Source organism: Camelus dromedarius, chromosome 32, assembly GCF_036321535.1.
Source record: "Camelus dromedarius isolate mCamDro1 chromosome 32, mCamDro1.pat, whole genome shotgun sequence".
NCBI classification, from domain to species: Eukaryota; Metazoa; Chordata; class Mammalia; order Artiodactyla; family Camelidae; genus Camelus; species Camelus dromedarius.
Genome location: NC_087467.1, coordinates 16,507,455 through 16,519,961, shown reverse-complemented (window position 1 = coordinate 16,519,961; position 12,507 = coordinate 16,507,455). Strand labels below are relative to the sequence as shown.

The 12,507-nt window shown below is 46.7% G+C and overlaps 1 protein-coding gene across 1 annotated transcript in view; it reads left to right on the top strand.

Moving 5' to 3' along the window:
* The window catches only part of COLEC12 (collectin subfamily member 12), a 153,291-nt gene that overhangs the window by 7,910 nt on the left and 132,874 nt on the right, over positions 1-12,507 (top strand). The window contains exon 2 of the mRNA XM_064481552.1: positions 8,357-8,407. Within this exon, the coding sequence (XP_064337622.1) occupies positions 8,357-8,407 (51 nt within the window). The remainder of the gene's footprint in view (positions 1-8,356; positions 8,408-12,507) is intronic.

Here is a 12,507-nt window from a genome sequence, read left to right as displayed (position 1 = left end):
TTTTTCATGACAAAGCCCGCCCTTTATCGTTACATCTGCCTCTAGCCTTAGGAGAACAGTCTTCTAGAATAGCCCAGCAATGTCCAAGGGGTACCCAAAATATTTAGCAAGGCGGGTGGCACACTGTGGAGGCCAGAGTTCGCAGAGACGACTCCGTGGAGCACTGTCCAGTGGAGGGTGGCTGTGGACTCGGGTCCAGTGAGCGCTGGGTATTTGGCCCCAGGGGGGCAGGGGCACCATCTCCCCTTCCCACCCCCGGGTCTGCTACAATAGGTCAGGGTGATGCGGACACACAGGGACAACTTGCAGGAATGCTCAGAGCAGCAGGTGTTTGCCAGCTGGCTTGGAAGCAGTTACATATTTTAACAACCTATGGGACTGCTTTGTTTTGTTCTGACGGTGATGCCTCTGCAGGAGCCGGGGCTCCATCAGGGTAGAACAGCATAGAGTGGACGAGGCACCGAGCCCAGCCTGGAAGGTTCAGCCTCGCCTCTGTCCACGGTCCTTCAGCCTGGCTCCTAAAAATGCCTCAACTCGTTCTGTTCAGTTTGGCTTTTGCCAGCACCTACTCTGTGCCATGTATTGAAGGCTGTGAATCCAAACTTTCTACGCTGTTGCTCCAGGTTGAACCTGCGCACCGGCTCTTTGGAGCAGGGGACCGTTTCTGGCCGTCAGTATCTGTTGGACCAGAGAGCTTTTATTTTTGTCTACCTGACTTTTATCTTCCCTTCACACTCTCTTGTTTAATTTTTATCCAGGTTAGAGATGCACATAGTTTAAAGAGTCAAAGAATATCACGTTTATTATGAAAAACAGCAGTTTCCTGCCTAACCCACTTCTTTCATCATTTTCCAGTCCCCAGAGGCAACCTCCTGAGAACATTTTTTGCATTTTCTTTTGGCATTGACTTTTCTTCCAGTTATCTGCTGATGCCTGTCACACACCATCCCCAAATGGCGTAGCTTCAAACAATAGCTGTTTCTTTGTTCACAGTTCTGCGACGCGGGCGGGGCAGGGCAGGGACGGCTGGTCTCTGCTGCCCAAGGTGTTGGCTGGGCTGGTCAGCCTCGCTCCATGGCTGGAGCATCTGCAGGGTGGCCGGGATGGCTGAGAGCTGGCTGGTCTCTCCCTTGCCCTTCACAGTCTCCCATCCTCCAGGGATCCTCTCTCGCCAGGTGGTCTCTGGTCCAGCAGGGTAGTCGGATGTTTCCCACAGCAAACTGGCTGCTAAGAGGGTGAAAACAGAAGCCGAAAGACCTCTAAGACAGAGGCCCCGAGATCACCCACTGCTACTTCTGACAAATTCCATTGACAAGTCACAGGGCTCTGCCAGATTCAGGAGAGTGGAAGTGGACTTGCACGTGGAGGGATGGAAAGAATGGATGGGATCTCTTAACGCAAGAGATCTGCTACAGCCCCAGGGCTGTAAGTGACATGACTATGGCACTCTTCACTATCATCATCATCATCATCATCATCATCATTGTTGTTGTTACTATGATTAATATTTTGGTGTGAGGCATTATGTATTGACTTCCCTTTATAGCAGATAAGGATTTCGTTCTTTCCCCCTTAACCTCCACCTACAACCATCAGAGACACCTCCTGCAGCCTCCCTCATCGCAGTATAGTTATATCACAGTCTGGACTAGATCCGTATTCAGGATTTATCTTATTATGATGACATGAACGCTGTTCACAGCTGACTGACTTATTTTTTGCAAGACTTCGTTTCCCCTGGAGTTAATAATCCTCCTGTTATTTTTTCTCTTTAGCCTCCCCTGTATGTATACATTGTCATTCATCCCCAAAGCCTCTTCCACTGTCCTCAGTCTCTGTGCAGTGTCTTCACACATAATAGGTGTTACCTCATTTTCGCCTTCGTGAAGAAATCGTTCCTGGAGCCCTCTGACCTACTCAGGGTCAGGGTTAGGTTAGGATGTACATATGTGCATACACGTGTACACACACACACAGATGCACACATGTCTTTCTGAGTTTGTTCCTTACTTCAGAGGAATGTCTTCTCTAAAAACTTCTCGAGAAAAGTGTGTGTGAGAGGTACTTTTTCTGAGGAATCCACAGGTCTGAAAAGGTCTTTATGTTACCGACTTATTTAGTCGAGAGGCTTCTCTATTGGAAATAATTTAGCCTTAGGATTTCGAAGGCAAAGATCTGTTCTCTTTTGGCTCCAGTTTTGCTGGTGAGATGTGTGAAGCCACTTTTGGTTTTATTCTTGCAAGTAATCTCTCTCTCTTTTTTTTTCCTACTGTGCAGAAGCTTTTAGGGTTCCCTCTTTGTCCACAGTGCCGTGGACCTGTGTGACGTGCCGGGGCGGGGGTCTTCTTCCCTTCTTTGTGCTGGGAGGTGACAGCCCTTTCCTTCTGGAGACTCACGTCCTTCAGTCCCGGACAGTGTTATTTAATTATTCCTCTGATGGTTCTTTCCCTCTGTTCTTTTTTCTTGAAACACCTGTTATTTGAATATCAGACCCACTGAATTGATTCTCTAATTTTTTCCTTGTCTTTACTCTTTTTAATTTATTTCCCCCTTTGCTGTTTTCTGGAATATTTCAACTCTGTCTTTCTACTCTTCTATTACGTTTTTATTTCTGTGATCTTTTTTTTTTTTTTTTAACTTCCAGGAGTTCTTTTTCTCTCATGGTTTCTTCTTTATGATAGCATCCTGTTCCTACTTTATGGAGGCACGATCTTTTCTTATCTCTGCAAGGATATTAATGGTAGGATTTTATTTTTATCATCCTGCATAATGTATATTTCCTCCAAATTCCTGTATCTGGTTTCTTTATTTTCGCCTTTGTCTTTTCATCTGTGTCAGATGTCTGGTGTCTTCTCTTACGTAAAGGCAGAGTATTATTAATGTCAATTAGAACCTCTTTGTTTTGGTGGGTTTTGTGAACTGTGATTGTTACTCTAGGCTGATCTGGCTTGGCTGTTCCGTTGGGGACCTTCTAGAGTCAGAAGCATTAGTTTATTTTTCTCTTAACTGGCCAGATTTCCCAGGAAGAGCCTTCCAGTCTTTAGTCTGGAGGGTACAGTCTGGTTGGCTGAGTGGAAGGGGAGCACGGAGCTTCTGAACATCAGTGTGCAGTTTCCCCCTTTCCCTTATTCCGGCGTGGTTCCCTTCATCTCAGGTGTTGCTGGAGTCCTCTGGAAAAGGACACCATCTCTGTCCTCTTGTTAGAACTTCCCTGAATAATAAACCTTCCATCTTCTGCTGCGGTCAGGTAGGGACAGTCACCTGGTTCTGTGAAGGACAGGTCCAACTGCTTTATTTTTCATATACCACACACATTACCCATTTAAAGTGTGCAATTCAGTGGGGATTTTAAGTATTCACGGGTTTTGCAACCATCATTACGGTCCATTTTAGCATGTTTTCATCTCTCTCTCAAGAAAACCATACCCATCAGCAGTCACTCCCCATTTCCCCCCCGGACCCCCAGCCCCAGGTTTTCAGCTGCTTTCTGACTATGAATTTGCCTAATGCAGACATTTCATGTGAATGAAATCATACAAGATGTGGTCTTTCGTGTCTGGCTTCTTTCCCTAGCATATTTTCAAGGTTCATCCATATTGTAGCATATATCAATACTTCATTCCTTCTTATTGCTGAATAATATTACATTCACATTTTGTTGATCCATTCATCAGTTCGTGCACATGTGGGTCATTTCCACTTGTTAACTGTTATGAATCTTGCTGCTATAGGCATTCACATACAAGTTTTTGTGTGCACGTGTGTTTTCATTTCTCTTGGGGGTACACCTAGGAGAGAATTGCTGGGTCATGTGGTATCTCTGTGTTTAACCTTTTGAGGAATCGCCAGACTGTTTTCCAAAGTGGCTGCACAGGCATGTATTCCCACCAGCAGCATACGGGGCTTCTCATTTCTCCATATCCTTGCCAACACTTATTATCTGTCTTTTTGATTATCGCAGTGGCTCAACAAGTCCTCCTGTTTTAGCCTCACCTTAATTCTCCTCCCAGAGTAGCCTGTGTCCTGAATGCCTAAGCCTTTTTAGGATTCTGGGGTGGAAATCATTGCCTCTCAGCTTCCTCTGCTGCTAGCATAGGGCTCAGTCTCTTGGGTCTGGGGTGCGGTGTGGAACCACTGTGGTGGGGAACTTGAGGGTCCCACAGACCTGGGTCTTAGTGATGGTCTGGCTGCTCACAGGCTGTGAGACCTTGGGTCAGATTACACCACTTCTCCGAGCCTCGGTTTCCTCACCTCAAAAACAGAGAAACATAATGAATTGAAAGTAACTGACATCCAGTAGGTATTGACCAAGTGTCACATCTCTTCTCTTCCCCATATGTGGTGGCTACTCAAAAAGAGAAAGAATCCCGGAATTCATCAGCTAGTGGGAGCCAGAGATAGTAGACACATCACTCTGCAATAGACTTCATTTTCAACAATAACTACTGAGTGCCTAGCACATGTCATAAATGTGCTGGTTGCTCAGGGTACAGCGGGACATGTTTCCTGTTTTCCAAAAGCTTTCCATCTGGTGAAGTCAAAACCAGAACTAGAATATCAGGCAGACAGAGGGAAGGGCTGTCACACTGATACAGGTGGGGTGTCGGGAAGGAGAGGTAAACTCTAAGCACAGGGATATTGCACAACTTGGTCCACAGATTGATTGGAACATATTAATATGTATGACTTCAGCTCTCCAAGCCAACTGAAATAAACTTCACTTGAACTCCTGGTCCTCTGAAATAGCGAGGCTCAAAGAATAAATCAGCAGCAGAATTCTGTTCAGCGTTCTCCATCACGAAACCTCTGGCCAATGTGGCTCTGGGCCAGTTACCAAGGAAAGTAAAAAAAAAAATAAAATAAATAAAAATCACATTCTGAAATAGGCACGCAAGAGGCAGTGTAGCTCATAGGTATTTACAACAAAAATGCTATGGTCCAGCTGTGGGAGCCAGGAAAGTAGGTGCTTGTAGCTATAAACCTCCAATTAAACACGTTTTGTTATTTCGGATGTTAAGGTGACTTCTCCCTGCAGACTCAAGCAAGTTATGGCCACTGCAGGACTTAGAGACCTTAAATCTTTCTTTTTAAAATTTTTTTGGGGGGCAGGTAATTAGGGTTTTATTCATGTATTTATTTTTAATGGTGGTGCTGGGGGTTGAACCCAGGACCTTTTGCATGCTAGGCATGCACTCTACCACTGAGCTATACCGTCTCCTCTGAGGCCTTCAATCTTAACGAAGGCCTTGCTCATGAAGGAGTGTGGCAGTTCCCTGGCGGAGATTGTGTGGAGACAGATATGAAAAGTGGCGAGTTGCAAAGGTGACTGGGTGTTCTTGAGGGAGAGTATCCTTATTTGCCCCTGTCACCTCTGCAGGACCCTGATACCATAAATGCATCTGGGATGCATTTAGCCTGCGTCCACACAGTGTAAGGAAAAGGTTTAGAGAACAAAATATAACTTTGTAACTTTGCACATGGTATCAGGCTGTTTGTTCTTCCTCAGATCCATCTGTCAGCCATGTGGGCCCTGTCCTTGTCTTTTGCCTCTAAAATCTTCAGGCCTTAGGAACATCTGACCCCTCCTCCTCTCTCCTCTGGCTCTTGTGGCCTGGTGTGGGCTGTCCACACAACCACAAGCCCCATCAGCTCCTGCCTCTTCCTCTTTCTCAATTCCTGAAACACCTAACTCCGTCACCAGCCTGAAGCGTCTGTTTGCTACACAGCCGGGGGAACCCGGCAGTGCGCTCTGGGGACACCTCCGGTCGTGGTCTAAATACTCAGCGTCATCTGCCCAGCTCTACTCAGCTTTTAGGGATGTGGTCAACTCTTGAAAACACTGAGTGAAATAAAGTTGAACAAGTCTTTTTCTCCTCTCTTTCTGAGCATCTCTCAGAGTCTCTAAGAGTGCAAAACCACTCTGAATTTCCAAGAAGGGGATATGGTATGTGGTGTTTCTCCTTTTTCTCTCCAAAGACTAAACGATAAGACAGACTAACTTAAGACACTTCGCGATACCTTCCCTGATTATCCCAATGAGATGTTTGTTGTCTGTGGTGCTTTGTACCCCTCGTGCCTCACGTGATTTATTATCTGATTGCAGATTTGGATGAGATCGAAATTTGTACTTTGGGAGCTGCTCCAAGCATTTCTCACCCTCTTGGGATGAGGGTTAAGACAAGAAGCAGGACATCCTGCTTGAGTCCTGTTAGGGGGGTTTCTCGTAAACCCTTTGTTTCCTTCAACGCCTAATGGGTTTGAGTAAGTTCATTTGGAAGCAGAGCTGAATTGCTTTAATAACAAAAATATGAGACATTTGAAGTTCCCAGGGAAATTTCAGGGAGGAGAGAGGAGTCAGTCAGACTAAATGCTGCATGGGAAAGAGACCAGAGAGGAAAAAGAAAACAAACAAACAAACTAATGGTAGGTCTGCTGGAAAGAAGCTTTGGGGAGAACAGAGATTTTAAAGCTATTGCTCTTGGGGGCACAGCGTAAACCGCTTTGTTGTCTCCACTGTGAAATCTTCCGTGACGCCCCCTCGGCCCACAACCTGTGCATGCGAGCAGATTCTTTTGCAGACGTGACCCAGCAGTGGAGGGGCTGCAGCTGGCGGGAGCAGCTGACGCCTGGGTGGCATCATTACCTCTGTCTCATCAACTCCACTAGTCTGTAAGCACCTGTTTATTGAGTGAGTGAATAAATGCATGCATGGATTTCTAAGCAGAAGCAGCAGATCAGGGTTTCTCTTTAGCTGAGACTGGACTGGACCTCTCAGCCATTAATAAGAGAATTGCTTAGGAACGCAGGCATAGAGCAGGGGCTTACTGAGTTGAACTAACCGATCCCTGAGTCAGTAAGAAACGTGTTATTCTTCTGGTTGTAAGAGCTCCATCGTGAAAGAACTAAAGCTTTAATCCTGGACATAAGAAGACGTCTTGAATTATGAAGGCCTGGATGTCTAGATTTCGAGCAAGATCTCTGCCCCATTCTCTGAGTAATGAAACAGCGGCAAAATACAAAGATACCCCACTTCTCCATCGTCTCGGGAGTGCTTGTTCTCGCCCGTGTGCTTTCATAGCCCGCCACAACGAGCTAGTGCCCTGAGGTTCAGCACACTGTGTTGCAGACGTCACATACCTTGGGTTTTTCCATAACATCTCAAGGTTTGGTCATAGCCAGATCCAGGGTCCCATTTGGGGACTGAAAACGATGATCACAGAGGTTTTATTTCCCTCCCTTCATGTTTGTTTCTTTGAATGATTGTCAGCTTCTTGAGGGAAGGGACCATGTCTCACTCATTCCTGCAGCCCCCTGCCTGGCAGTCTCTGGTCCATGGTGAGCCCCAAGTCAGTGCTTTTGAACTAAACTGCATTTGGGGAGGAAGCAGGGCACTGGTGCAGTGATGGGGACCAACTCAAGAATAATTGGTTAGGGCTCCTTGGAAAGGCCTGGTCTCGACACCTTGACCTGTCATCAAAAGTACCCTTTAATTGCACAGTAAGTTGTGAGACCCACATCTGACAGAAATGTAAAATGAGAAGTTCTTTATCAGTCTGATAAGGAATTGCATGATGTGCACATGAGGAGGGGGATTTAAGCTTTTGGTAGAAAGCTGAACTGATATGACATCTCTTGTTTCTGCAGTGGTCCCACCCTTAGCAATTCCCATAGCAGGGCTGTCTTTTGAAATGCATTTACTGGGAAACCACCATCAATCCAGGTTACCCAGTGGAAGGCGAGTGGGGGAGGGTTTGGCTGTCCTTGTGGGACTCATGCTGGGCTGCTGAGATGCCACAGCGGGTGGAAGAGATGACCCCAAAGCCCAGCATCTGAAAGGGAAGGCTTTAGGCTTAGTTATGTGAAGATAACTTGACTCTTTGGACAGCTGATGACTCAGTCATTCATTCACCAGAATTTATTAAGTGCCCGCTGTGTGACAGGTGCCATTCTAGGCATATGGGTTTCACTCCTGAAGCCAGACAGAAAAAAATTGGCTGCCAGGATGCACAATAGGGATGATATCAGAGAGTAATATTCAAATGGGGCGTCGCGACATGGAGTGTCTGGGTGGTGGTCTGGAAAGGCATCTGGAAGGTATCACACCTCAGCTGAGACCTGAGTTAGAAGGAGTCACCTAAGGAACAGAAGGAAGAGCATTCCAGGCAGAGGGAACAGCCAGTGCAGGGACCCTGCGGTCTGTTTCAGAAAGTGTGGTGTGTCCTGGGAGCAGAGGGACAGCCACTGTGAGAAGCACGGTGGGCGAGGGCAGGTGGGGCAGGGGGGTGGGAGAAGTTCAGGCCAGCGCTGACCCCACTCGTCTCCCCAGGGTTAACGCTCCGTCTTTTCTTTCTCGCAGACGACTTTGCAGAGGAGGAGGAGGTGCATTCCTTCGGTTACAAGCGGTTCGGTGAGTCCTAACAAAGCTTCTGTTCCTTCTCTGGGATACGGAAACATGACCATGACCGGACCTTTGATACACATGAGCATGTGCAGCCCAGTTTGGGTTGGAAATCGAGTTTCCGTATAAGAGGTGGATGGTTTCTCACAAAATCTGAGGGTAATGGGACAGAAGTGGTGCCCAGGCACGGGAAGTGATGGACGCTTCGTTGGGGCAGGTTGTGGTTTGATGACTGCAAACCAGGTGGCTTAATGGGCAAAACACGGTGGGAAAGGTAAATCTGTGACAAGACAGGAGCAGAAACACACGGCATTTCTCTATTTTGACATTTAGAAAACATCTTTTCCCTTTTTCCTCAGGACCCGTGCTCCTAGCTTAGTCAAGGTTAGTGGATACGTGAGAGGAGGACTCTGGCCAGGAACCCAGCTAGACATGAGTGCTCCAGGGTGGGCTGAACCTTGGCCCCCAAAGATACCCTCGTCCTGATTCCTGGAGCCCGGATGTTACCTTAGATGACAAGAGAGCTTTGCAGATGTGCTTCAGTTACAGAGCTTGCGAAGGGGAGATTACCCTGGGTTATCTGGGTGGGCGCTAAATGCAGTCACAAGTGTCCTTATAAGTGGGAGGGAGGGGAAGGTTTGACAATACTGAGAGAAGAAGGCCTTGTGATGATGGAGACAGAGATTGGAGAGATGTGCTCTGGAGGTGGAGGAAGGGGCCACCAGCCAAGGGACACAGGTGGCCACCAGAAGCTGAAATGGGCAAGGAAATAGATTTTCTGTTAAGAGCACTCTGGTGGAAATGTGGCCCCACCAACATCTTGATTTCAGCTGACGGACACTGATCTCAGACTTCTGGCGTCTCAAACCGTAAAAGAAGAAATCCGTGTGGCTTTAAGCCACCACATTTGTGGTGACTGTTGCCATCGCCCCAGGGAACCAGCCCTCGTTCCCCTGCCTGCCTGGCTGTGCCCAGGGGTGCCCTGCACTCTGCCGTGTAGCCTTGAACTGCCGGTGAACACAACACAGCACTAAAGACAGTTCAAGGGAACTGAGGTTTTTCTGTCCAGCTTATTTCTGTGCCTTAGTCAGAGGAAATGAAGGAGAGAGGAGAAAAGAATGAGTGTGTGTATATGTGTGTGTGTGTGTGTGTGTGTGTGTGTGTGTGTGTGTGTGTGTGTGTGTGTGTCTGAGAGCAAGAAGGAGAATATGAAAGAGAATAAATCTACTTCCTGTTGCTAAAAAAAATATTCTGGCCGGACTTTGATTAAAGTTAACATCCCCCAGCTGCTCTGGTTCCCTCATTGCTTTAGCAGTTTTCTTTCTGGATGCACACTCCTGCATTTCTTTCTGGGAAAAAAAAAAATAGGGCTTGAGAGAGAATGCGGCGCCCAGAGCCCATGGCCTCTCCGTGCACACGTGGCCCAGGGGCTTATGCCCAGCACGCACCACCCCTCCACATACTGTTCGTCATCTGCACAGTTTTGTGTCTCTGGATTGGTACCCGGTGTCCTTCTGCTCCCCATTGTGGGGTCGCTGAAGGAGGCCGTAGGAATGAAGAGGAAACCAAAAATTATAAAGGAAGGGAAAAGCAAAACAAAACAAAAATGAAAAGGCAGGCATAAGGAGGGAAATCAAGCTTGTAAAAATAAGGCAGGATAAACGATGAAGTGCTGGTGTCTTTTGGAGATCAACAGAAATGTGAAGAACCAAAGGAAAGTTTTCTTTAAGAAAGAGTGACCTGGAGAGAAATTTTATTTGAAGTTTAATGACCCTGTAACTAGCTAGGTGGGTGGGGATTTGGTGGAAAACACAAAAAGATAATACATTGCTGAAAGGATTTAATTTATGGTGGTGAAATTATGTTTGGAACCCACACACTGGTGACTCAGAGGGGAGACGTGATAACAACTTACAAAGATTGGAGAACCAGAGAGCTGTGGAGAGAGTGATGCCAAGAGACACAGTGAAAGAAAGGGATGAAATTAGAATGGGGAACTGGACTGGGCTGTGAGAGAGACAGTCCCACCCTGAGAGTTCTTGGGTTGAGCTTTAAGGCACAGTGACGGATCTCCAGCATGGGGATAGGGTAGGATTTTGGAAATGGAAGAGCCTTTGAGGTGATTTCTGTCAGCCTTTAATTTTACAGATACGGAAGGTGAGGCCCAGAAAGATTAAGTTCTTGCTCCAGGATGTTAGCTGGGACTGGCCGGGATGCGGGGTCTAACTCTTGGGCTGGTGTAGCTTCAAGGAAGGGTCCAGCAATGAGGCTGAGACGACCTCTCAGCTGCGAGGTCCTAGAAGGATCCCTGCCGTTCTGAACATTAAAGTGGGCTGGACACCCAGTCCGGCCCTCCCGGGAGCTGCATCGTTTTCGCTTGGCCTACGACACTGGGCCTGGTTTTATCAAAGATAAATGGGTTTTTAGTTCCTGAGATGTGGCCAACCCTGGTCATTGAAAGCAGCAGGACCCAAGAACCCGTTCCTTCAGGTGTGACTGAACTTCAATCATTAAAGGAAGACAAAGTGGGTGTCTGGTGGGAGGTGGGAGCCTCCAGAGACCAGACAGCCCTGCAGGCCCTGCCCTGCCCACTCCTGTGACTGGAGACCGGCTGCTTCAGCACTCAGGGCCTCATGTGCTGCATCTGTCTGGCGAGCAGAGTGACACCTGCCGAGGTGGTAAGTCTACCTCACGGGCCTTTGGTGAGACAAGAAGGGTACCACGTGGACGAGTGCTTTGAAGGTGCCTCGTTATGATGGCTGTGGTGATGAGACCACTCTCCTGAGATGTGGGGCTGGTATCAATCTCTGGGCATTTTGGTCCAGCTGCTGCTGAATAGCAATATGTGACAGGTCTGAAGTCTCATTCCTGAAGAGAGATGTAAAGAGGAGCACAGTCATATTGTTGGCTTTTATTTTTTTGCAAAATAGACTGGATAACGTGTAGGGGGTAATTATAGTCTAATTTTAGGCATTTCTTGTTTGTGCAAATGCAATGGTCACAACCTGCATTTAGATTGCAGGTGAACCAGGGATTAATTATTTGCTGGGCAGGGGCTACTCTTTTTAGGAAATTGTTTTCTGGTGGCTTGTTTCCAAAGTTATTCGTATATAGTTATTCAGAAACATTTGCTACATAAAGTCAAGGCTTGTTTGCCTAATAATACTGTGCTTTTTTGAATTCAGTACAATATTACAATGAAGAGCAAAATGGGTGATTGGCTCCAGTAATCTAGTATGTGATGGTATTATTTTAGGATAGGCATCCCTTGTCTGTTCAAGGACTTACTGTTGCATTTTAGTTGCAACCAAGTCTTCTGCTTTTCTTCTGTCTTGCGATATGTCCTGCTTGTTAGCTACTTTGCCAGCATTCTGGGCAGGTGTCTGGAGAAGAGATAGAGTCAAACCTGATAACCCTGCCACTTCTCTGCTCCTCTGACAAAGGCTCCGATGAGGGGAGACTTTGAAAGGTTAATGCAGTGAGCAGTTGCAGATTTTTATCAGGCTCCGCGGGTCAGCATTTCTTGGCCTCCGCGTGCAGAGCTAATTAATTTGGGATGTAACTATAGTTACAGTTTGGCAGAGTTCGTGCTCTGGAACGTGAGGTACCAGGATATGAAGTTTTATTTTCTATGGACAGGATATGATCTGTACTACAATGGTATCTTTCTACTTATTTCCCGATTACTGTTTTCTTCAAAAATAATCCCACAGGGCTCTAGTATCCTTTATGATTCTAGTTAGCAGGAAGGGAAAGTGATTAGTTCATATTCTAAGGGGCAAATGTATATTCCTAGAATTTGGAATTTGTGATAAGTTGACCCAAAAATACCTTCTGAAACCTTCTGATTCATCATATGATGAACATGAATGGATTCAAGTTAAAAAAAAAATTTTCCCATTAAAATGCTGGAGTAGGAGGAATGAAGAAGGTCATTCCAGTTCCCAGGGACAAGAGCATCACAGGCCCACAGACAGGGAGACGTGTGGGAGGAGGGAGGGGGTTCAGATCCTGCTTTTAACCCGTGTAGAAATGGTCACAGCAAATCCAGCTTACATTTGCGTATCACTTTTATCTTCCAGAAGGGCTTTCTAACGTAGGTTTCCTTC